At 34.8% G+C, this 27,591-nt stretch overlaps 1 protein-coding gene across 1 annotated transcript in view; it reads right to left on the bottom strand.

The window, feature by feature from the left end:
- Positions 1–25,596, bottom strand: part of GCS2alpha (glucosidase 2 subunit alpha) — a 177,313-nt gene extending 151,717 nt beyond the window's left edge. Inside the window, exon 1 of the mRNA XM_090398622.1 lies at positions 25,526–25,596. Within this exon, the coding sequence (XP_090254748.1) occupies positions 25,526–25,542 (17 nt within the window). The 5' untranslated portion in view covers positions 25,543–25,596. The remainder of the gene's footprint in view (positions 1–25,525) is intronic.
- Positions 25,597–27,591: the final 1,995 nt, after the last annotated feature.

Genomic DNA, 27,591 nt, shown 5'->3' with positions numbered 1-27,591 from the left:
CTACACAGAACATCTGGAAAAATTAGCTATCAACACAGCCACTCTCAAACCTAGTCTCTGGCTACGCCATGTTGATTATGTGTTTTCTATTTGGCCACATGGCCCAGACACATTGAATACATTTTTAGTGCATCTAAATAGCCAGCACCCTAAAATCCACTTTACAATGGAACTAGAAGCCAATGACTGCCTACCCTTCCTGGACACACTGATCACACGTCTTCCAGAAGGTTCCTTATCATTTTCGGTTTATAGAAAACCCACACATACAAGGAGATACTTACACAAACAATCACACCATCATCCTTCTCAACAATATGGTATCTTAAAAACACTAACCCATAGAGCTAGAACAATCCGTTCCAATGACATTGCTCTCACTGCTGAACTTTTTCACCTATGACACACCGTCTTAACCAACGGTTATAATCCCCATAAGATAGATAACATACTAAATGCTACCCAGAAATCCCCTCTATCTACCACAGAAGACTACAACAAAACTATAACCATCCCATACATTAAAGGCACATCTGAAAAGATATCTAGGGTGCTTAACAAACACCAACTACGCACAGTATTTAAACCTTACGTAAAATTAGCAACTCTCATCCGTTCACCTAAGGACAAATGCACTCCTTTATCACATCCAGGAGTCTATGAAGTGCCCTGTTCTTGCCATCAAACCTCCTATGGACAGACAGGAAGATCTGTGGACATCCGCCTCAGTGAACACAAAAAATATATCCAACACTTTCGCTATAGCAAGTCGGGTCTGGCAGACCATGCTTTGGATACCCCTGCACACAGGATCAATTGGAAAGAAACAAAAGTAATGCACAGAAGCTTCTACAAGTCAGAGAGGTTGTTCCTAGAATCAACAGAAGCCTTAAAACATACTCCAAACCTTAACAAGTATGGCTGTATAAATCTACCAAAGATTTGGGAGAAAGTCATCTTAAGACCAAATTAATATTTATTACTTTTATTTTTTATTTTTTTTTCAAACTTTCTAAGACTATCATTTGGACTACTATTTCAAAACTTTGAACTTTTTTTTAACCTAGATGGTGCCATATTAGGACTTGAGTCTTGTGTTGCACGCTGCAATTACTTTTACTAGCCCCACTGTTATACCGGATTGTGGTTGTTTTGCATTTGTAACAAACTTTGTGTTGTGTGCTCTGAAGATGCTGGATATAATACCAGCGAAATATTAACTTTTAAGTTAATGAATAGTTATTTTCATATCCATCTGTGTTCATATGAAACCATGAAATCTATTACAAAATATAAGAAAGAAAGTTTATTCATGTTGTAATTTATAAATAATTTATTTATTTTATTTTATTTTTTTTTTTAAATCAAAAATAACAATTGTAATAATAGAAATAGGACATCACTGTTACTGGAAGGAAAACCATCTGTAAGCAAGAATGTTTATTCATGTAATCATAAATTAAATTAAATCTAGCTTGATGTATTTTTTTTTTTTTTTTCCACTAGAGGTCATGCCAGTGAATAGCATGTGATCAAATCATTGTTTCTCTAGCTTATGGTTTAAAATGTAACGCAGCTTGTCTTGTATATTTATGTATGCTCCAGATGATGAACTTGATATGAAGATCGAAACGTCGGGATAATAAAAAGAGTTATTTTAACATGGTTGTAGAATCTATAATTTCAAAAATGTAAGTCCAACAAAGCTTCCTATCTTCTTTCATTAAGGTCATGGAACAGCATTTTTACCAAAGATTATAACCTTGGGATTCAAACAGCAGAACACTGATAGGTACCCCTCTCTCGAAAAATATTAGAAACACAGACTGTGTGTGGGTGAGAGAGAGAGAGAGAGAGAGGGATTGAAATACAAATTGCACACTCAGTATGTGTGAGTGTGGAATTTATAATATTAAAAACAGGGAGGTGTTCCAGGTTGAGAAATCCCACTCTTGCTTTTGATAATATCTAAATCTACCAATTTGGATACTATCAAAAGCAAGTGGGAAATTTTTTTTTTAATAAAAAGTAAGACTGAATTTTTTTTAAAAACAGTAATCATTGCTATGAGAACTCCACTAAAATGACCTTAGAGATCAGCATTTAAGTATATCACTAGCAATACGGACTGAATTTGCAGTCAAACTGGAGAAGGTCATAAAAGCAAGAGCAAGTAAAAGAAATAAATTTACAAACGATAGACCATAAGATAGAAATCTTACATTAATTAAAGGCCTATTTGTTAAACCAAATCCAAAGTTTAAGAAATATTAAGAACATGAACTCTTTCACCATATTTATTAAAAAGGTGGATGACCTATGGCAAATTAGCAAATTTCATTTTCATCCAGTGTTGATCAACAGTGACAGAATTGATACTGATAATTATTTATTAGTTCAGAAATTTCCTGATAGTACAGTGGTATCTTGCTAATCTGAACCTTCCAGTAATCTGAACTGTGGTTTGAAAGAAAAAGAATAATAGTACACATATGCTTGTGTACTATTATTTTGCCTCCAAACTGTACTCGATTATTACAACCAATGAATCAGAACATAATACAATCCATTAAATTAAAATATCATAAAGAACTGCTTTTAAATGTAATTTCCCAAAATGATGACATTACCACATCAATAAAAATATAAATTTGAAGGATGCAAATTTATTTTGCATCCTTCAAATTCTCAGTTGCTGCTGCTTGGTAAGCCTCGAACCTGAAGCAATTTGAACATCATGGAAAAAACTGTGGCCTTCTAGAATTTACCAAGATAACCACGGTGATATACAAAAAAGAGGAAATTCAAAACGTGCATAATTTAGTTAAAAATATAAATCCAGACGTTGATATTTCTCAAACAGATGTTAAGGAATGGATTACAGATAGAACCGAAAGTGAATTCAAAATCAAATCAGATGCTGAAATTATAAATATGACGATATAGAAAGAATTAGAAGACAATGCTGAATAAAGAACTCGAAGAAAAGAAAAAGTAAAACATGGAGAGGCAGTTGATAGTTCTAATATGTGTATAGAATGGGCTAAGTAGAATGATACGTCATTCTACAAAATTTTATTGCTAATGCAGTTCCGAGAAGAAGCATTCAAAAAAAAGTTTAGCTTCCAAGAAGCAAAAGTAAATCAGTAACTTTTTTACAGAGAAATTTTAAAAAAAATTTTATTATGTGTTATTTTGTGAAACTTTTTTTTGTGTGTTGTGTACAAGAAAGTGATATTTTTTTTACGCAAATTAAGTTATGTACTAAACTATGCAATTTTGTTAAATCAGAATCCTCAACAATACATACAAACTAAATTTTTTACTAAAATAAACTTGTATTATTTTTTAAGTTTTACATTACAGTACAGTAACTTTTTTTCTATCAGTTACTTCATTTATTTACAGAATTAAATTGATCTACCATTAGAATCTGATTATTTTTGTTTTAAACGCTAGTTATTGTTGTCTCTTGGGGAAAATTTGCTAATCCGAAAGATCACGGTTTCTATTAGTTCGGATTAGCAAGATACTACTGTACAAAAATTGAATGTTAGTGGATTTCTCCATTTTAAAAAGGACTAAAGTGAAAGAAATGTTATAGATTTGTTACCTTTCCATGAATATGGTTACTTTTCAAGTTGACAAACGCTACTAGCTTGGTTGGAGAGGTGGACAGTGTCTCTGCTCTCCAATCAATGTCTGTGGGTTCAAATCCCACTGTGGCATTGACATTTATTAATATCTTTAAATGACATTATTTTCATCATAAGCATGAGTCAAACCACACCCTAATTACTCCAGGCCTGAAGGTAGCTTTTAAAAGTTCAATATATATGGTATTAAGAGTAGTTTCCAGATATCATTTAACCAGTGGCAGAAGAAAAGTACTAACGCATAACAGGTTTACATCTATCAGGGATGGGATGCACATATGGCTCATTAATGTCTCATAATAAAATGCTGAATTCACTGAAGAAACTGGTCGATAACAGCTATAAAGAAAAGAGTTGGAAAATTTTATATAAAGCACGTGATTTTGCGTGTTGGTGACCAATTCGTGCATCAGCTTATTTCTTTTTCCCCTTTAACATGAGTTGACTCTTCTTGGCAAGTTGCCAGACTAGGGTCTCAGATCTGTGGTCGAACAGTAGACATGTACAGACTTAGGCTATGACATGCTTTACACTATTGAGTGTGATAGTGCCAAAGTTTGTTCATCAAAAATTGGACATTTACAAAGACCAAAACTGGTGCAGGATCAAGCCTTTGTGTTTATTATAGTTGGTAGGAGTGTGCAGCATTTTGGAAGCCTCTATGAATTTCATGACAAAACAGCATGTTCGATGTAAGGAATTTCTGGGCTTTTTGTGTGTGCGTGCGCACGTGCCAAAGTACTAAATGGTTGTCACTGGTTGTGTGAAAAGCTATTCCAGACTTGTGGTATTCATTTCTTTTCAATGTCTTTAAAATGCTCTGGCATGCGGATCTCTCCAAACAACCTGTTTGGCCACACAGCAAATGCAGTATAGACAGTGAAATCTTGTAGATCTCCCTTTTCCTCTGGTTTCTTAGGGGAGGATGAAGAGATTTCAGAGGCAGTAAGAATCTGAAGATCTCATATAGCGGAGCAAAACAGGATGTACTGAAGATATCTGGATGGCAGAACATTTTAAATTATGTTAAAAAGAAAAAGATGATGAGTCTAGATTATCTTTTCACACAGCCAGTGATAAACATTCAGTACTTTGGCAAAAAACAGAAATGTCTTACGTCAAACATACCTGCTTTGTCAAGAAATTCAACAGGCTTCTGAAATGCTGTGTACTCCTACCCAGTGTAATAAAGACTGCAACTTGGTTTTGCATCATCTTACTCTTGATAGGTCTTCATTCAAACACATGACATCTACAGACCTAGGCTGTGAAACACACATTATGTTACAGACCTTGTCAGTGCTAACTAGTACACCATGTTTTCACATGTTTGTTTCATTTAATTTTCATCTGTTGTATTTCTTCACTGTCTAGTATGATATACTTATCTTCTCTAGCTTAGTTTTTAACATTAGTTTTTTGAGTAAGCTCTTGACAAACTACCTATTGGCATATGAAAATAGAGATTTGCATGCTTTGGTCATTAAAATGGAAATTCAACAAACTTTCCACAATATTCTAAGGCTGGAAGGAAATGGTATTTGTATAGTGTCAGGGATTGTAACAGATGAGAAGTGATGTCTTAAATAGTAGAGGGAAGTGCTGTTGCTATTTGAAATTGCATATGAAGCAATTAAGGCTATGATGTCAATGTATTATGTCTGTTAATTGCACCCATTCTCCAAATAAAGTTTACCTGTCTGACTGGATTAAAAAAAAAATTTCTAGGAGAAAAACCCCACTTCCATAATGGAAGAGAAAAATCAAAGTTTTTGGGGGTGAGGAGGCTGTGAATGTGATGTGTTTACAGTAGGAAAGGACAGAGATGCAAGTCACCCCAAGAAGAAACACTCCATCTCAATTCAACAGAGTATTATCAATGATCAGGTTATGTGAAATGAGACCAATACGAAGTATTGGTCTCATTAGGTTCTCATTTCATTGGAAAATGGAAAAGAGATGAATATTTAAGATATGGTTGGGGAAGATTTTGAAGTTTCGAACATCTGAGCACTGAAGAGTTTGTCACTGTCAGAACTGAAAGTTATAAAAGGTTATTAATGTATAGGCAAAAGAATATCACTAGAAGCACATAGCTCTAGGATATTCTAACAATGGTGTGAAATCTGAAGGGGAAATGAGCCACTGTAACATGTAGTGAGAGAGACCAAGGAGGAAACTGGTGATCAGCTGCAAAAGATGAAAGAAACACCATAAAATGGTAACCTAGTAAGCAGGCATTTATATTAGATGTGACTAAATATCCAGGGATGTCAAGAGTGACTACACAAATGCCTCCAAACCATTCCATGGATTGCATTTTCAAAGATGAGTAATAGTTCACTCTTGACCCAAAGGAGACCTCCTTTGGGTCAAGAGTGAATTGGGTGAGTTGATTTAGTCTACAAGAATCAAGTTTCTAAAATAAATAATCAAAAGATCAGAGTGGTAAAAAGAATTTGGAAAGAAATAAAAAGGCAGCAAATAAATACTACAAAATGTAGTCAAGAAATTATGAGCCCTGGTAGATTAAAATAGAGGATTTTAATTTGGCATCCTATGCATTGGGATGACAGATCTGATGAAGACACATGTGCTACTCTTATGACAGAAAGCATCATGTAAAGTACAGTTGGATAGTTCAGGTGGACAGCAGTTGTTGAAGCTTCCAGATGAGGTTCTATGAGAAATAATAAGCTTAGTTTAAATGGTTGTAATTGGTGATGCACACATAACTGATGTTTATATTAGGGCCACAGATATTGGTGAAATAGATGTGGACTTTACTTCTTTTAAACTACATTTACAATGTCTTTCAAGGTGAATGTCAGGAAGTTAATTACAGAGTAGGGACATGCATGTGTGAGTGAAAAGTATCACAATCATCTCAGAAGCATACAGTATCCTGTATGGCTAGTGTCGTGACGTTCTATTTTCATGTTATGTTCTAAATCCGCCATCTTGGTTCAAGTCACTCTTATCAATATAACAACTAATTGCAATTGATCACCGATCCAAAAGTAGGGAAATTTATAATTATACTGCGCCACCCTATTTTTAGATTAGTCTATATAAAGTAGTAGGATCAATCCTTAATTAAGTTAGCAGTCTCCTCATTTTATTTAGGCCGAATTATTTACTATTCCACTTGGGGTTCCAGCGAGATTAGAATATTTATGAAAGGTGCAATAAAAGGGAATTCAGGCAAACACAATATTTAGATTAACAAAATAAAACATTTAATATATGATATATATAACAAATACAAGAATTCTGCTTTAAAATGAAACAATACAATTAACTTAATACATCTTGCTAAGTCACTCATGCCAATTCAATGTTCTAAACTTTCACATACAATTTACAGCTTCAAAATCATAAGCTTTCTTAACTCAAGTTAATAAAACGAAACTTCTTATTTAATCAGTCTCCACATATCCATCAGCTGTACTTAATGTTTAAATTCACAGGAAGCACTAATCAAGGTAGACAATATTCCAAGCAATCTTATTTCGGACTTTGAACTTCGAAGATATGTTAATGTTAGAATAAACAAACAAATATAACTACTCTTACCAGATACAATCTTCAATACATCAATTAATTGTGAGCACACTTATGAATTAACTTATTTACGTTAGCGGAACACATTAATAAAAATTCTCCAACGATTTAACTGAACTACTGTTAATTGCGCTTCACTACTCAAAAAAAAACACATCAATAAGGCACTGATATCTTTCCTTGTTTACTTTTCTCAAACTTGTTAATTTCAATATAATTCTTCTCAGGGCAACATAGAATTAAGACGTAATCCTAGACTAACTGGAACTAATCAGAATTTTCCATTGAACGTCCAGTTCTTTATTTATCCGGATACGGCATTAATTTTCCTTTACAACACAGCTGACTTCACTTGCAGCTAAATATATGATTCAATATGTTTTGGCTCACTTCTAAACACTATTCTCATGAATTTCTGCCCTAGAGAACTTATATTTTTCTTCCACTTCCTTTGCTTGTATCCTACCTTCCTTCCTGCTCTGCAAAAACTTCCTCTCTTCTCTCTAATTAAAAATCTTCCCTCTCCTTTCAGTCTGAAGGTCACGCTCTATTCGACTCATGCTTGTTTATTTCATGCATCTCCATGACAACAAATAAATGCAAACATTTCGCTAATGTAATACAATGCTCTACTACTACATGAGTGATTACATAACGTTAAATTTTCACAAATAAGAATAAACAGAATATTTGAGCTACTTAATCAGCTTTTTCATTACGTATAGAATTAATTATAATAATACTTTTCGTTACATCATATATATATTTTAGTTATTATAAATTCTGCACATATTATTACTTAACAAATTAATAGTAGGTTAAGTTTAGAATAAATATTTAAATAGTAATCCTAAATTAAGGAATAATAAATAATTTTTATACAAATCATGATTAATACATAATAAGCAATGTTAAATGTGAATGAAAAAAAATAAATTACACAACATAGTTTCATTCACAATTTAACACTAGGTACTAACCCTGAAAACTCCCTTCAGGGACAATTCCCTGGAGGAAGTTCAGAATGACCATCAATCTGCATGTACTACCTAGAAAATGGCCTGTAGAACTGCTTTCCTGTTATTCTTCAAATTTTTTTTTTTTTAATATCATATCCACATGCAAAAGGTTGCAAAAACTTATGGCACATCAGTACCAAGGAAAGCAGTTCTTTCCTTGTAAGAGAGTACAAAATCTGATTTAATTTCAAATTCACTTTCGGTTCTACCTGTACTCCATTCCGTAGCATCTATTTGTGAAATTTCAACATCTGGATTTATATTTTTAACCAAATTATGCACGTTTTGAATTTCCTCTTTTTTTTTGTATCACCGTAGTTATCTTGGTAAATTCTAGAAGGTCACAGTTTTTAACGACAACGGTGATTCATGTCGACAATACAGTACGTACTATACGGTATAAAAAAGCAAACATGAACACACAATAAATCAAAATAGGCCTCCAGTATAACCGTACAATCGACAGTATACTGCACTGTAATAATAATAAAATAAATAATAATAGTTAAAATAATAATTATTAAATAAAATAATAGTACACAAAATAATAATACATAAAACTTTCTTCTTTTTTTTTCAAACTGCAGTTCGGATTACTGGAGGGTTCGGACTCAATAGGTTAGGATTAGCGAGATACCACTGTACTGATTCTTAATTTTCTTTTATTCTTTAATAGCTAAAGTTTTGATGGTATCTAAATAAGGAGAGTCCTAAGATGCGAGTTTTTCACAACAGCAATTTTGCTTTACTGGATGACAACAACCAGTGATTGGTGTCAGATAGTAAAGCACAAGTGAAGATCATTTGTTCACATAAGAGTGATGCAAGCATCGCTGCTAATGCAAAAGGACTTCAGCAAAAGATATTTATGTTTTGGCAAAAGCAGGAAGACAATATTAACCCTGTCATAAGTTTGAAAGCCCAGTTTGTTGGCTCAAATCAAAATGGTTTTATCATACAGTACATACAAGTGATTTCTAATTAGTAAACTGTTATTATAAATATTTAAGTAATAACTAGATATTATTTTTCAGAGTGAACAAGGGCAGTTAACTTTAAAGTGATAAAAGAATGAAAGGCATGCATTATAATTGCACATTAAGCACGTGGTACTATTAGAATGCGACTGGGAACAATTACAACAAAAACTGAAAATCACATGCTATTCAATAACTTGCATATTAAATATATATTTAATCTCCACTGCCCACACACACAGGCAGTTAAAATACTTATTAGTTTATACAAACTGAGATTTCCTATTTTCCTTCCTAAATTTACTACATTAGAAATTAAAGGATATCTGTCCAATATTTCAAAAAGACATGCTGCAAGACTCTCCAGAGTTCTTAAGAAGTCTGGTTTTCAAATCACCTTTAAACTAGCACAAAAAATTTCCAGCTATTTGGAAAAATCCAGCTATTTGGAACAAATTTAATTTCTTTTCTCATTCTGGAGTTTACCATGCATTTGCTGCCTTTTCTTATAATGCTAAACTAACAGCTCTCTCTCCAAAGATCTGATCATGCAGGTTACATTCAGTTCTTTCAAACTAATAAGTCAAAGAATGCTGCCCTTGACTTTAGACCAGACACAGAATATAAGCATGACAAAACTAGCTCTTGTGGAAGCTCTTCTAAATCAGATCATCCATGCAAAGAATTACATGAACTAACTGAAATGGACTTTAGTCTGAACTATGGGAAATAACCTTAGAAATATATTTTATCTAGTTTCAAACTTAGAAACATCTGTTATTCAGGTTTGTAAAATCTGAATAACAGATGAAGACAAAAATACTTTTCATGGTGGTGGGGTGGTGGCAGGTGGAGAATTAAGTAGTAGGGAAGATGGTGAAAGTGGTGTAGAGGAGTAAAGTAGAGTGCCCTCCCACGATGAGTCCTTGGACTCTGGATGGAGGTGTCATATTACGATGGCGGTCTGAAAAGCTCTCAGCCTCGACCATAGATGGCAACATTATCAGCAAGATTTTTTTTTCTAAGTTGGTACAACTGTTCATAAGCATCCATGTGAAATTGCAAGTCATTCTATCAAGTAGTTTGTTTTATACAGCTGTCTGAAGCAAAAGTGTCCTCTGTATCCCTTGAAATTGATAAAGTTCAGTATCACGTGGTTATAAAATTCTTCCTAAAAGAAGATTTAATGCCAAAAGAAATTCATTGAAACTTCATAAAAGTTTATGGGCACTATTCTCCTTCATTTTTGACAATTAAGAAATGGGTTCTCTCTCTCTCTCTCTATGTTCATTGGGCATCTACAGATGCCGTATGGTCACTCTGATGCTCAGTGATGTGCCACATCAGGCATCGCCATGTAGTCCTGTTGTTTGCTTTTCTGGCGGCCTCAACTCTCTGAAGATCAGTCACTCCACACACACACACCATCCATTCATCTCATTGATGGTCTACCCCTGCCTCTTTTTCCAGGAAGCCCCTCTTCCATCCTTTCTATGTGTCCAAAATATTTTAACTTTCTTCTGTCAATATCCTTAAGGAGCCTTAAAGTTCTACTGAATATCCTCAGCAGCCTTCTGTAACACCACATTTCAAAAGCAGATATCCGTTTCTTATCTGACTTCTTTAGGTTCCAAGTCTCACAACCATAAGTCGCTGCTGGAAAAACAACTGCATCCAAAATCTTCAACTTTGTTCCCATGGAGATAGATCCATTCTTACAGATTTTAGAGGTCTCTGACTGTTGTTTTAGCCATTCCTAAACTTTTTCTGACGTCTTCTGAACAACAATTCTTCACATTAATAATGGATCCCAGGTACTCAAACTTACTGACTTCCTCAATTCTTTCTCCATTAAGGTACACTTGTTTCTCAAGAGCTTCTCTGTTTGTATTTCCTTTGAGAACCATAATCTTTGTCTTGCTAGGATTGAGTTGAAGTCCTCTGTTATTACTGATCTTGTTAACTTTGTCAAGAATTAGTCCTAGTTTTTCCATGTCATTACAAAGGAGTATTGTATCATCAGTATACCTCAGATTACTGATCAATCTACCTCTTATCCTAATTCCTATCCTGAGCTCATCCAATGCTTCATGCATGATGTCCTCTGCATATATACTAAACAAGTGAGGAGAAAGTAAACATCCTTGCCTAACTTCTTTTCCAACTTGAAGCCAGTCAGTCAATCCAACTCCTGTTCTTACCATGGCTTCTTGCTCCTTATAAAAGTTGGCTATCAACCTGATAGTGTGTTGAGGAAAAAGCCATTCTTTTCATTACTTCCCACAGTTTCACATGCTCAAGACAGTCAAAAGCTTTAGAGTAGTCTAAGAAACACATTACCAGAGGGAGTCTGAATTCTTAACATTTTTCTATGATCTGTCTAAGGCAGTGTTTCTCAAACTTCAGATATCCACATACCCCTTCTCAAATTTTCATTATTACCAAGTACCCCCTAATTAATTAATTAAAAAATAAATTCATTCAAAATATTAATTAAAATTAAATATCCATTTTATTTGAATTTATATGTTCATGTCAACAAAAAAATATGATTTCTTTTTAAATTTTGGTTCTCTAGAGATGTCAGACAAACGACACACACTCATCAATTTCATTTGATCCAGATGCAATATCAACATTTTCTTATTGCTTGCAGCTACTTGTATTTGCTATATTGCTCTCTTTTGGAGGTTTTATAAATCCAATCTTTAACCAATGATCCATACGTAAGAATTTGAAAGCTAAAAAAAATACTGTATTTACTCGAATATAACTAACTTTATTCCCAAAATGAAAGCTAAAAAATCATATTGCAAGATACATGTGGGAATTTTCAGAAACTAAAGTTTTCAAAAAAAAAAAACTGAAAATGGTGCGACTTACCAAGAAGCTCCTACTCGCTATCACTACTTTTGGCATCAAGAACAGTTTCTTTGTATGCATCGTCAAATTCATATACCCAAATAGCGTCATCTTTTTTCCCATTATTTCAAGCAAAAATTACCAGTAATTTACAAGACTTGAGATACATAGAGCAGCAAAGAACTGCATATGATTGGTGCAGTATTAACAAAAGATCGCACGAACCAAAGCCAAATTAGCATTTCAACAGTTGAGTTGAAATACTAATTCCCTTCAACCGAATTCCATAATATCTGAAACACATTCACTATATATTTCTTAGTTTTAACACATTAACGATGGGGATGGTGTCAAGCAAAACCATATGTTCCACCGGCAACGTATGGTTTTGCTTGGTCTATACAGCAGTTTCTGTTGGAGAGGGGATGCGATTCATTAGTTAGTGCCGTTTATCCCGGTTGTCTCTAATTGCACTGTTTGTTGAAAAATATAATGATTCCTTTAATTATGCATAGCCGAAAATTGCCACGCACCCCCCCTAATGACCTTTCGCGTACCCCCAGGGCTACACGTACCACACTTTGAGAAACACTGGTCTAAAGCAAAGGATCAGATCTCTGGTGCCCTGACCTTTCCTAAAACCTGCTTGTTCCTTGGGCATCTCTGTCCTTGATGATCTTCAATAAATTTAAGTCCTATTTTGCTTGCATGAGATATTAAACTAACAGTTCTATAATTCTTGCAAGCCTTCATATCACCTTTCTTATGTAGTGGTATGAAAACTGACTTCTTCAATTCTCTAGGCCATGATCCTGCCTCCCATATCCTTGTAATAAATCTATGAAACACTCTTATCCCTCCATCCCCCTGTGGCCTTAATTAACTCCGCTGGGATTTCATCTGCACCTGGGGCCTTATTTAAATGCTTTAAGCTGATCTTTCAACTTCACGCCTAAGTGAAGGAAGTTCAAAATTTTTCTGGTGAGAGGGCTCCACATTTTCTTTATCCACTCTGCTGTACAGTTCCTCACAGTATTCTTTCCATCTGTTTTTGATTTCCAACTCTTCTCTTAGTAATGCTCCATTCCTGTCTTTAATTACATTCAATTTAGGCTTAAACTTGATGATTGTGCCTCCTCATCTGGAACTCTATTTCTTCACATTTATTAGTATAGAACTTTTCCTTGTCCTGCTTGATGGCTCTTCTGACTTCTCTATGTAATCTCTTGTATTCTTCAGTCCCTGTGTCTCTTGTTTTTCCAACCGCCTTCTTTTGATTAGTTCCCTTATTGAATCTGATATCCATGGATCTCTTGGTCTTCTTATTGGGCCGAGATACTTCTTTGCTGTATCCTATATTATCACCTTGACTCCTTCCCAAAGCATTTCTGGTACGTTCTCATTGGTCTCCAAAAAATCATCCAACCAAGTTGATCTTTCTTCTGTCAATCCACTAGGAATTACTCTAACATCCAATCTAGTGGGATTTGCCTGACCCGGAAGTTTTCAGAATCTTAGTCTTACTTTGGCTCTTACTAGCTGATGGTCTGTACCACAATCTTCTCCAGGACAAGTATGCACATCAGAAATGCTTGTCTTCCACCACTGAAGAGTCAGGATGTAATCAATCCAGTGCCTTAACCCGTCAATGTTAGATGTCCAAGTATAGGTCTGGAATGGATGTTTCTGGAAGCAGGTATTGGTAATAATCTATCTGTTAAACATGGGCAAATCCAACAGCTTTTCACCACAGGTGTTATGTTCACCCATACAAAACATGTCACACTCTAGCCCGACTCTCATACTCTTTCCCACTTTTGCATTTAAGTCCTATAAGATGTACAATATGTCTCTCCTTGGTAGGCAGTCCAAAACAGTTTATAAGTTTTCAGAGAATTCCTCACTCTCTTCTTCAGGTGCATAAACTACCACAATTGATACATTGGTATCAATGTATCAGTTGTGTAGTTTACATTGGTATCAATAGGATACTCTCTATTAGACTTACCTATCATTAATGGGGTTATAACCAAGAAGGCTTCTTGCCTGAGCTGTCTTCAGTATCACAGCTACCCCATGATGTTTTGAGTCACCATCTTAGTAAATAACTAGCTTACCATTCTGTCTTTTGAAGTGACCTTCGTCATTCCATCTGGTCCCTGTAATTCCCAGGATGTCAATTTTATACCTGTCCATCTCTTCACAGACAAACTCAAGAGTATCCATCTGTATACCCCGAACATTCAATGTGCCTATGTAAAATTCCCTTCTAAGATTAATCTTATACCTTCTGTGTTGCTCATTCACAGTATCACTGACTTTTGATGGAGACTGTAATATACTTCTCAAACAGGACCCTCTGCCTAAGGCTTGAATGCGGCTCTGATTATCCTGCACGACAGCCGATGCAGCATGAGATGTGTTATAAGGCACAACCATATTAGCATTTTGGAGTGAAGTCACTACAAGAAGAAAGTGGTAGGGTTGCAGAGGCCCTTTCCACATAAGATGAAATAGCAGATTCACCCCTAGTCCTCGAATACTCTAATAGCATTGGGGGGGAAGGAGCAAGAAGAAAAGAAAGAAGGAAAGAAAAAAGAGGAGGGACAAGTCTACAGATAATATAACAGATGTATATTAAACAGATGCACATGTAACATGTTCGGCAGCCCATTTCTTATATGTATAAGAAATGGGCTGCCAAGTTTAAATGTGGCAGTATCAGCCTTGAAGATGATCCATGTGAAGGACATCCAAAAAGTGTAACAACACCAGAAATCATTGATCAAGAGCACGATATGGTACTGAATGACCTGCGAATCAAAGTGAGTGAAATTGCTGAGATTATAGGCCTTTCAAAACGTGTAGGATATATTTTGCATGAAGAATTGCAAATGAAAACGCTTTGCGCAAAATGGGTACTGCGTTTGCTCACAACAGATCAAAAACACACTCGCATGAAAATCTCTGAACAGTGCTTGAAGCGTTTTGACAAGAATAAAATTGATTTTGTGCGTCAATTTATTACTATGGTTGAGAGATGATTGCAGCTGTAGAGGAGAATTTTGCAGATCTTACTGAGAACCACTACAGGGATGGGATGATGGTGCTGGAGCATCGCCACTTACAGCCCATATAAAAAAAAAAATAGCATCACTTATCCACTCCAAAGTCCAGCCATAGTTCCCAGACCTGCCAGGTCTCTTATTATAAATTATTCTACTATGGCCAAATAAGCAAGACAGTCAACATCAGAATTGCTGGACATAAAGACTTATCTGTTCCCACTACTACAGCCACTCAGGACTTGTTGACCATGCTTTGGACACCTGTCGTAGAATATGCTGGAAAAAGGCCACTCTACTCCATCACAGCAAATATAAATATGAAAGACTTTTCCTTGAATCTGCTTCTGCCTTAACTACCCTAACCCAAACAAATCTGATTGCATCAAAATGCTCCAAATTTAGGAAGGTCTCATCCTCTGTACTTCAGCCCAACAGCAAAAGATGCCCAATTTAACCAACTAGGGGAAATGCTATATATAGTCCATTTCCACCCCCCCCCCTCCAGAACAGACTATACCAGGGGTGTTCAACCCGTCGATCATGATCAATCGACCAAAAATTGCTCTGCGATTTTTGGTCGATCTCTTGTGTATTCCTCCTTGCTTACAAATTTAATTAAAACTGAAAACATAATATTTTATTTATCATTATTTTGTATTATTTTTAATTTGCTTTAAATGTATTGCTATTGTTTATTTATTTTTCGTTAAAATTGTCAAATCAGTAATTTTCTTATAAGTCCAGGTAAATGAATTAATTTGGATCAGTGGAAGTCAAACAGTGAGCCGAGTGAATACGATCAGGGTGAGCAGAAGCGGGCATGCAGAGCATGCGGTCGCCACTACGAAGGGGGCGCAAGTCATAAGTTCATTTTTAAGAAACTTAATTTTTATCATAAAAACAAAAAATTCTTAAAATGATCAATATTAAAATAAATAAGGCCAGATACACCGAATAAAAATTTTTAAAAAATTGTATATTGCCGGCTGTTTACAATTTTGCAGTAAGAGCAGGCTAAATGCTTGCCTCCAGAATCTAAAGTGAAACGGTGAACGGTTTTTATGTGCAGAAACGAATTTTCATACAAAACATTTGTTGCTACGTAACCAGTCATATGGTACTGTAAAAACTCGATTGTAGCTTGAATATTCCAAAGCACATTACATTCGATTGTTTACTTAGATTAAGTCCCATGTGAATATTGTAAACATAAACTTTGCTTGTCTCTGTAGTTTGTTTTAGATGTTATTGTAAATAACACTCTGGAAGTTAACTGTATATACTGCTTTAATAAGAATATGTTAGAGTGTTAAAAACAAAGGCAATGTTTATGTCGCTGAAGCCTGCATGTAATAGATCTACATGGCGGCATTAGAAAGATTGTTATTAAAATTTGTTTGTATGAGAAAGGCTTGCAGGCTCTAAGTGTAAACATGTGCTAAGTCAGTCAGAAAGGTTCAAACAACTTTCCGATGGCCAGCAACTTACAATTAAAAGAAAGTGGAGGAGAACAAAAGGCATGCCGAACTTGAAACTTAAGATGAAAGAATCATACTGATTCTTTGGGGTTGCCAAACTTCATGCAAGGTCTCAGAGGAGGTATAATAAAAAGGGACTGAAGCAAAAAGAAGGGGCTGCACGGATCCAGAGATTGCTGTAGAAGTAGAGGGGGCCCGGTTCCAGAGACGTCCACAGAGAGACAGGAGAGGCTGCCCAGTTCCAGACGCTGTCAAAGAGGATGCAGCTCGGTTCCAGACATTGCTAAAGCAGAGCTGCTCGGTTCCAGACATCGTCAGAGAGCATCCCAAATCCAGACATTGGTTGAGAGAGGAGTTTTCCGCTTCCAGAAAGGAGCTTCTTGGTTCAAGACGTCGCTAGAGAGAAACGACTTCTAGGCCACAGACAGGGCTTTCAAACTGCCGAAAGGAGAAGTTCCAAACACCGTAGAAGAGAAAAGTTTCCAGTCCAGAGGGATCCTGATTGACAGTTGACAACAGTTTCATTTTTCTTGGAGGCAGCATTTTCAGTTTCTTAGAAGGGGCAATTCAAGCTACTTGAGACAGCAGTCGTCCAGGCATTTTTGGCGAGCCCAAGTTGAGGAGAAAAGGCGAGGCAAATTTCCTGAAGTACCTTCACTCCTAAGTTTTTCTTTTCGCCGTGGGAAAATAACATTTTTCTGGAACTGTACAAGTCCCGCTACATTCCCAATTGATATAGCCGAAGCCAAAATTCCAGATGAAGATCTGAGATGAAAGAATTGCCATAGAACTTTTAGTGAAAGACTTTTGACTAATTGTGAGATACAGAACCTTTGTAAGTTCAAAACTTTTATATAATTCCTCTTATAGTTGTATTAGAAAGACTTTTAAGATATATATTTAATGTTTAATAAGGTTAAGAAGCGTCCTTAAGAGAATCAATTGGCATGTTAGAAGTTGATATCAAATTTGTAAAGATAACTTAACAGAGAGATTTAGGTAACCTTTTTGCGAGTAAGCTTGGAGTTTAATAAGTAAAATTTGTAAACTGAGAGTAGATAAAATTTTGTGTTAAAGAAAATATTTTAAAGTTGAAGAAAAAAGTTCTAAATTTTGCTAAAGAGTTTTTATAGAAGGATAGAGAAAGCAATTTCCGTAATGTTTAAATTCGTGTACATTTCATAGTAATGTAAGTAAATGTTATTTGACTTTCTTGTAAACATAGCACATAATAATATAAACAAGAGAGATTCTGAGAGAGAGAAAGCGCGCACAGCTACATTAGAATAACAGAGAATAAAGTATAAAGTAAAGAAAAAAGACATCACAAGTAATTAACAGAAATTACAAGTATACAAAGTTAAAATAATAATAAAATTTTACAATGTCGCAGTAATGACAGGATAGCAACAGTGGATTTATAACAGTATGCATTTCAATAGGCTACTGACAGTTGCACAGTGCGGACTATTGTTTCGTTTCTGTGTCGTGTTGTGTAATAATTTCTTGCGAGTATAAAATAGAAATGGAATCAAAAATTTAAAAAATGTTATCCGGTGCACAAAATCGTAAGCGTCATGCTGCGAAAGAAGCAGCTATTAAGACTGGAGCTCTTAAAAATTTGTTAAAATATTAAAATATTCTGATGCAGATTGTAACTAACTCGATACATCAGAAATCAGAGTTGAAGAACCGTGCACATCGTCCAGTTTGCATGAAAGTACTATTGCAACTATTGAACAAGATAACAAGACGCATGATTTAAGTGAAAAACAGTTAGGAGAAGATTTAGTTGTAGTTGACCACAAAACTAACACATTGTTAGTCTCTGTAAATTTAGAAGAACCAGGTGAATGGGGAAATATTGATGAAAAACTATGAGTTGTTTTAATTGAAATGGGGCCTGTTCAAAAGAAAAATATAATGTATCCCAGAGATGCATATGGTCGTAAATTTGGTGACACGTATTATAATAGAAAAATGGAAAAAGGGGAGCTTGTGCCAAGAACAGCTCATTTTCCGAAACTTTAAATTCTGTTTTTTGCTTTTGTTGCAAACTTTTCGCACCTACTGAATCAAGTAGTCTTGTAGAAGGTTATAACGATTGGAGAAACGTAAGTACAACTTTGCTTAGACATGAGACTAGTTTAGCTCACATAAAAAATTTCTTAAAATGGAAGGAACTCGATAAAAATTTAAAAAACAAAATTACTATTGATTGCCAGACAAAGATTCAAAGCATGTATGAAATGGAAAAGAAATATTGGATGAATGTTTTAGAATGCTTGATTGAAATTATAAAATTCCTTGATAGCCAAAATTTAGCTTTTCACAGATCATCTGATAAATTATATGAAAGGAATAACGGCAATTTTTTAAAATTAGTCAAACTGTTTGTGAAGTTTGATCCCGTTATGGAAAATCATTTTGAAAGGGCCCTACAAGGAAACAATAGAGTACACTATTTGAGTAAAGACAGTCAAAATGAAATATTGGAAACTTTAAGTAATGCAATCAGGGATACAATTTTATTATCAATTCGAAAATCTAAATATTATTCCATAATTTTAGACTGCACACCTGATGCAAGTAAAACAGAACAAATGGCCATTATTATTCGCTTTGTTTCCTGTGACAATGGAATTGTCAAGATCAGGAAAAACTTTTTAGGTTTTGCAGATACATCACATTCCACAGGACATGGTTTATGTGCAACAATAGTGAAACAACTGGAAAAATGGAATATTCCAATTGAAGATATGCGAGGTCAAGGGTATGACAATGACAAACCACACATGCCTGGATCGTTACAGGGACACTTAGATAGACATTGCATGCGGGCGGCAAAGACCCTAGTACCGGCTCTGAATACGATTATAAGCAAAGTGTAAAAACTCGATTGTAGCTTAAATATTCCAAAGCACATTACATCGATTTTTTTACTTAGGTTAAGTCCCATGTGAATATTGCAAAAAAATAAACTTTGTTTGTCTCGGTATAGTTTGTATTAGATGTTTTTGTAAATAACTCTTTTGAAGGTAACTGTATATACTGCTTTAATAAGAATATGTTAGAGTGTTAAAAACAAAGGCAACGTTTTTATCGCCAAAGCTGTACATGATGGTATTAGAAAGATTGTTGTTGAAACTTGTATGAGAAAGGCTTGCAGGCTCTAAGAGTAAACATCTCTGAAGTCAGTCAGAAAGAGTTCAAACAACTTTCCGATGGCCGGCAACTTACAATCAAAAGAAAGCAGAGGAGAACAAAAGGCGTGCCGAACTTGAAACTTAAGATGAAAGACTCATACTGATTCTTTGGGGGTTGCCAATCTTCATGTGAGGTCTCAGAGGAGGTCTAATAAAAAGGGAATGAAGCAAGTGGAAGGGAGTCGGTTCCAGAATTGGTGTCAGAGAGGAGGCCGCCTGGTCCAGAGTAGCCGTCAGAGAGACTGCCCGGATCCACGTTGCTTGAGGGAGGAGTTTCCTGCTTCCAGAAAGGAGCTTCTCAGTTCGAGACGTCACTAGAGAGACTACTTCTAAGCTGCAGACAAGGTTTCAAATTGCCAAAAGGAAGAGTTCCAATTGCCGGAGAAAAGTTTCCAGGCCAGGTTAATGTCAGACATTCACCAGTGTGTTGCGTTTTCATTACAATTTGATGAATCAAACGACTCACTGATATTGTTCAGTTAATGGTATTTATATGCATGGTATTTCAAGATTATTCAATTAAAGACGAACTGCTGAAAATTATACCATTATTGGGAAGGACTAGGGGAGAAGAAATTTTTTCGGCATTTGATGAATTTGTGAAACAACACAAACTTCCGCTTTTTAAACTTGCGTCTATTACTACTAATGGTGCTCCTGCAATGACAGGTAATAAATCAAGCTTCATTTCATTATGTAAAAACGATGACAAATATCCAGATTTTTTTTTAACATACCACTGTATTATTCACCAACAAGTACTGTGTAGTAAAAGATTAAACACAAAAGATGTTTTGGATATTATATTTAAAATTGTAAATTCTGTTCGAGGAAAAGCCCTGTAACGGTGGTTATTTAAATTACAGGCAGATGATGATAGGGAACTTCTGTTGTGCAATAATGTTCACTTGCTTAGCAGAAGTCAATTTTTAGAAAGATTTCTTGTATTAATTAACGATATAAAAATTTTTCTTGATGAAAAATGAGATATTTATCCACAATTGAGTGATAAAAGATGGTTGTTACACTTATCATTTTTAGTAGATTTCTGTATGAAATTAAGCAATTTAAATTTTAGAGTTACAAGGTAGAGATAAAAATTTCATTGACATGTTAAGTTCAATAAAAACTTTCCAACAATACTTACTTTTATTAAAGAAAAATATAAATAACCGCAAATTTAGACATCTCCCATATTTATTAAAATTTTTTGAACAAAATCAATAAATGCTTCGCTATGATTTAAAAGAATTTATTCGTGAAATAGAATTAGTTGAGGAAGAAATAAATTCAAGATTTAAAGATTTTAATAAAACTTAAATGATTGTATCTTTTATCAATAATCCATTTCAAGAAAACTTGAACATCACAGAAATTTCAAATTAAATTAGTGGGCTGTTTGATATAAACCAAGCTGAAGTAGAACTTGAGATAATAAACATTCAGAATAGTTTACATCTAAAATCAATAAACAATGAAGTCATTTGGAAGTATGCACATGAAAAATTCCCAATATTAACTGATATTGTGCAAAAAATTGTGTCGTGTTTCGGATCGACATACTTGTCAGAATCCACTTTTTCAAATGTGGCTGTCATAAAAAATCAATTAAGAAACCAAATTACAAATGATCATTTGGATGATTGTCTGTGATTGGCTACTTCTTCATATCAACTTGACTATGAAAATATTGCGAGGTCCAAATAATGCCAAATTTCACATTAACTTTTTTTTTTTTTTTTAATCAACCAGCATTTCCTGTAACTTGTGAGTTTGTAATCAATCTGTTGTTTTTTTTAACTTTGGTTTTCCAAAATAGAGAAATAAATATTTTATTCCAATATATATATATATATATTTTTTGTTGTATTAAACTAATTAAAAGTGATAAATAAATTTTTAAATACACAAATAAAGTTTTTAGTTGTTTATTTGTGTATAATCAGATATCAGGTTGGGGGGGGGGGGGGGAGATGTGATCTATATAAGAGAGTAGATCACCGAATAACTTTTTATAGAAAAGTAGTTCACGTAGTAAAAAAAGGTTGAACACCACTGGACTATACCAAAGCTATCACCATTCCATATATCCAAGACACATATGCAAAACTAACAAAAATCTTAAAAATGCAACCTTTCAACCACTTACAGCCCATATAAAAAAAATAGCATTCCTTATCTACTCCACCAAAGCCCAGTCATAGTCCCTAGACCTGCCAGGTCCCTTGTTGCAAACTATTTTACTATGGTCAAATAGGCAGGACAGCCAACATCAGAATTGCTGGACATAATGACTATATCTGTTCCTACTACTACAGCCACTCAGGACTTTATGAGCATGCTTTGGACTCCTGCCATAGAATATGCTGGAAGAAGGCCACTCTACTCCATCACAGCAAATATAAATATGAGAGACTTTTCCTTGAATCTGCTTCTGCCTTAAAAACTATCCCAACCTAAACAAATCTGACTGCATGAAACTGCTCCAAATTTGAGGTCTCATCCTCTGTACTTCAGCCCAACAGCAAAAGATGCCCAATTTAACCAACTGGGGGAATACTATATATAGTCCGTTTCCACCCCCCTCTCCAGAACAGACTACACCAAAGCCATCACCATTCCAAATATCCAAGACACATCTGCAAAACTAACAAAAATCTTAAAAATGCAACCTTTCAACCACTTACAGCCCATATAAAAAAATTAGCATTCCTTATCTACTCCAAAGCCCAGCCATAGTCCCTAGACCTGCCAGGTCCCTTGTTGCAAACTATTTTACTATGGTCAAATAGGTAGGGCAGCCAACATCAGAATTGCTGGACATAATGACTATATCTGTTCCTGCTACTACAGCTACTCAGGACTTTATGAGCATGCTTTGGACTGCCATAGAATATGTGGGGAAGAAGGCCACTCTACTCCATCACAGCAAATATAAATATGAAAGACTTTTCCTTGAATTTGCTTCTGCCTTAAAAACTACCCTAACCTAAAAACAAATTTGATTGCATAATACTGCTCCAAATTTGGGAAGGTCTCATCTTCCATACTTCAGCCAAACAGCCAAGAATGCAAATTTAGCCAACTAGGGTATGATGCTATTTAGGATTTCAGGCCTACTCTCAGTTGACAAGCTTCAGCTTCATCACTTAGTGTAGTGCCTGAGTGCACATATGTCATTTGCTCACTTATGGCAATTTGACTTTGCCAAAATACTGGAAGTATTAATTCAATTTATTTTAGTTAATATATTAGTCTATGTTGTAATCTGCTTAAAATATACAGTTATGAATAGACAGCATATAAGCCTCACCAACAAATGGCATTATGCACATCTGAACAGAAGTGTACATTTTAATAATAATACTCAGCAAATGCCTTTTATTCCCTTATAGTGAATAGTCAAGGCCTTTTAACCCTATCTAGCTTTTATTAATAATAAGACAAATGATGTGGTCACCAGCCTTTGCACAAGTAACCTAATTGTGAATATACTTCATGTACAATCTGTATGCTTATATTTGGATAAAGGATTAAACCAGAATATAATTTCTGGCTTAATATAATTTACTTTAATAAGCTTAGTTAAATGTGGAGAAAGTTACATCTTTATTGAATTTTTTAAAATGTCTAAGCACTCTGTTCAAATGAGTTTTGATAATAATTGATTAAACAATAAAGTTCAATAAAACCTTCATTTGGACTCCCGTTTGATTTAAATTTAAATTGCTCAGTTTAAAACGAGCAATTTAAATCTGAATTACAATTGAAAGGTACTTTGATTCTCTCTCTCCTTCAAATCAATGCTATTTTTTCATTGATCAATTCTGGATTGTAATTTTTATTTTAAAAATGGAAATTAGACATCTCCTTTTCCACTTCTATTTTTGCTACATTGGGTTATTAGGAATCACAGTTAAAGCAATTACTGTCTGTTAATTATTTGTGCTCTAGATGGTGTGCAGGAAGAAAAACACGATTACCTCCACCCACCTAAGGGCAATTTAAAAGGAGCTATATTAAACTTATCTGATGCATTTCAAAACAAACAGGCAATATATTTTTCATAATAATCCCACTGCCAAAAAAAGAAACTATAGCACATTAGCATCATGAGTGGGCTAAGGGCATAATCCAGACCCTTTGCTCTAAAAGCCAAAACATACTATTCTATCAAGATCATTTGGAAGCAAACATGGTGATGATTCCAACATTGTGAATAAAATTATCTATCACTTAAGTACTTTTGTAAACATCCTTGTCACAGCGGAATGCAAATATGCAGTTTGTTTGTAGCAAAACAGATGCTATCCAGATAGCCATCAAGGTCAATTATTATTAATCCAAAAGTGTGAGAAAACACCTTTATACTTTTGGAAATAAAAATTTACATTATTAATAAGGTTATGAGGTGTGTATAAACAAATCTCATTATCAGGATGTGTATTAATAACTGTAAAACTGTCAAAAAAAAAAAAAAAAATCCAGGGAGCATAACTAATGAATCACCATCCCTTATTGCTAGTTGGAGAACCAACTAGCAAAGGAGAGTTAAATACTCAAGCATGTGGCGGTACTACCAACAGAAATGATAGCTTGATAAAGAATTAGAACCAAAAGGTTCTAATTCTTTATCATTATATATTTAATTCTTTATTATTATTCTTATCTCACACTTTTGGATTTAATATCTAAAGTTTTTAAACCAATTAGAACCTTTTTCAACGGGGTGACGCTAAAAATGTCAAAACAGATATGGGACCAACAAAATATAACTTGAGCTTTTTTTTTTTTTTTTTTTTTTTTTTTTAGTTAATGAGTTTTGCTCTTAGAACTTCTAGGGGCAGCACAAGTTTTATTTGAAACTTGCAATCCTCTAAACCAGTGGTTCCCAACCTTTTTCCACTTGTGTACTCCTTTTAAACCCATTTCTATAAATTGTACTCCTTGTTTTAAAAATAGCGGTGATTCAAACTTAACATTCATTGTTCCATAACTAACGTTTTGCATTTTGTTTACTTTACTGTTTTTCCGCCATTATCGATTATTTTTCGTGTATACCTGAACGGTCCAGCACGTTCCCCAGGTTGGGAAACGATGGAGATAACATTAATAAGCCAACAACTACCATTGCATTATGTGCGATGCCCACTGCTGATAATGGGGATTAATGTAATCGCGGAATGCCTCTACACAACATGATCTTAAGTTTCCAATACTCTGAACTCTCGAGGAAATACTAAAAGCCTATCTAGAAAACGCATTTAAAATTGTTTTTGAAAAGGCATCAAACCATCTCAATGCAAAGAAAGAAAAATGCGCCAATCTTAACAAAACATGAACATTTAATCCCTTTGTTTACATTTTATACCAGCTTTTTCCCATGATGCAAAACGAATTTTTTCCAAAGTGGGAATGCTGTACTCTGCACAAATGCAATTTGTTGTTCCTATACGCACGACTGACATCTGCATTAATAAACGAAAAATTTAAATGTTTACAACTAGTTCTGTAATAAAACACGTACATGTTGATATTGCGTAATTATAAATTCATTTTTTCTCATATCCATAAAAAATTCACTATTACTGTTCATAACATCACGTAATAGCGAACTGCATACACGCATAAGAAGATAAAACTGAAGTGTGACTGAATATTTGAATGCATCTTAAGTTTTCTAACATTTACTCACCTAACACACGTGGCCATTTTTCCGGCGTAGAATCCAGATCAACTATAATCACGTGATTGGCTAGCCTGCCCTCTATACGCTTAATGTTTTTTTTTTTTTTTTTTTTTTTTTTTTTTTTTTTTTGTCCGATACCTTGAAGAGCGAAACAAACAGCTTCACATGGAAGGCAAGGTAGCTATTTTTCAACGTTAATATACATGAAACATACGCCACACTGTGAAATCACTTGTCGATGTTAGAATTACCACTGTATTTGTATTGTTCTCTAGCTTTACTTTGAAAATATTGGTCTCAAAGACAAATTTAACTAAATATAATTTAAGCTAAGTAGGAACAAAAATCTTTATTTCACAATCAAAGAAAAAAACAAAACAGGTGTTTTGTTTTTTTCATTGATTTTGTTGATTTTTCATTGAAACACCTGTTCTGATATTATATATATATATATATATAATGTATATATATTTTATATATATATATATATATATATATATCTTAGGATAACCAAGTAATTTTATAAGCTTGGTTATTTTTACTTCTAATCCCAAGTAAGCAAACAGTTAAGTTTGCGCCTGAAACGTAGTTCAAGTCTAAAGATGGTACAACACCAGGGAAACTCATTGTAAAGGTGGATAAAGTTCTGATCACTATTCTTAGTATTTCCCATAATGTAAAGAACATCTCACTAAAAGATGTATACTACAATACATTATGGGTGGGGTATATATATATATATATATATATATATATATATATATATATATATATATATATATATATATATATAATATATATATATATACCTTTAACATTTATTATACCCAAGGTAAAATACTTTCTACATTTATATCTCCTCCTGAGATTTTTATTTAAAAACGTTAAAACACCTTATGGTAACTTGTTCTGGTAAAATACTTATAAGCTCTGTATTACTAAAATCTTGGTAAGGATCATCTTAGAGGGAGGAGGTAATTAGAGTGAGTGAGAAGAACGCACTATGCGATTGACATTGGATCTACATCTTGATAGCGAAAAGAATCATACTGGTAACCCGATTGTAACAAAATCGGACTTCCCTGACCAAGGACTAAAGTGGAATGAAAGAACCTACCGAGGTAAGGTTTAGTCACTTTAGTTTGAGCGATATAGAAATTTGCTTCAATACCAAAGCGAAAAAACCATACACGTGCCATAATGGAATGGCCAAAAATTCGACACGGAATGGCCAGGTTTTCTAAACTTGTACACACACACAGATGAACCAGAAGACATCGAAGATGAAGAGATCACAGAAACAAACAACATGACCCCCCCCCACCCGAGAACTTAAAGCAGACAAACGCCACAGAAGAACACACAGGCAACAGACGCAGAACCACGACGACCACATGGAAGACACCGCACCCTTACAAACAGTCCCGAAAAAGAAGGAAAAGATCCTCCCCCGGTTATCCTCAGAGGTTTAACAAAAATGATGGACAACAACAAACTACAATATCACACCTTCGCACTAAGCAGCGAAAAAAATCTTAAAGTTGTACTCAGAGAAGTCACAGAAGGCATCACCTCTGAGGAGATTGGAGCAGACCTCACCCAACACAGCCTGACGCCTATCAAGGTCAGCAGGATGACCAGATCAGACAAGTGAACAATGCCACTAATCTTAGTGGAAGTCCCCAACACGCAGAAACAAATCCATGAAATAACCGCCGGCTGCGGTCTCAGAATAACCCCAGAACCACTAAGAAAGAGAGCATCAGCAGGGCAGTGCCATCGCTGCCAAAAGTTTGGCCATGCCCAAAAACTCTACAAAGCTGACTACAGATGCCTCAAATGTGGCGAAAAACACCCAACTATTACCTGTTCGAAACCAAGAACCACACCAGCCAGATGTGACAACTGCGGTGGACCCCATCCTGCCAACTACAAAGGATGCATTGATCATCCGAAAAACCGTGGGGCAGGACGACCCCCCCCCCAATCACCTGCTCCGATTATCACCCAAAGATCACAGATTAAGACTAATAAAAGTATGAATCAAAGAAACATAAACCAAAAAAGTCAGG

This window comes from Typopeltis vanoorti, chromosome 10 (genome assembly GCF_054136105.1).
Source record: "Typopeltis vanoorti isolate ZY-2024b chromosome 10, IOZ_Tvanoo_1.0, whole genome shotgun sequence".
NCBI classification, from domain to species: Eukaryota; Metazoa; Arthropoda; class Arachnida; order Uropygi; family Thelyphonidae; genus Typopeltis; species Typopeltis vanoorti.
This window is presented reverse-complemented; position numbering and strand designations above follow the sequence as displayed.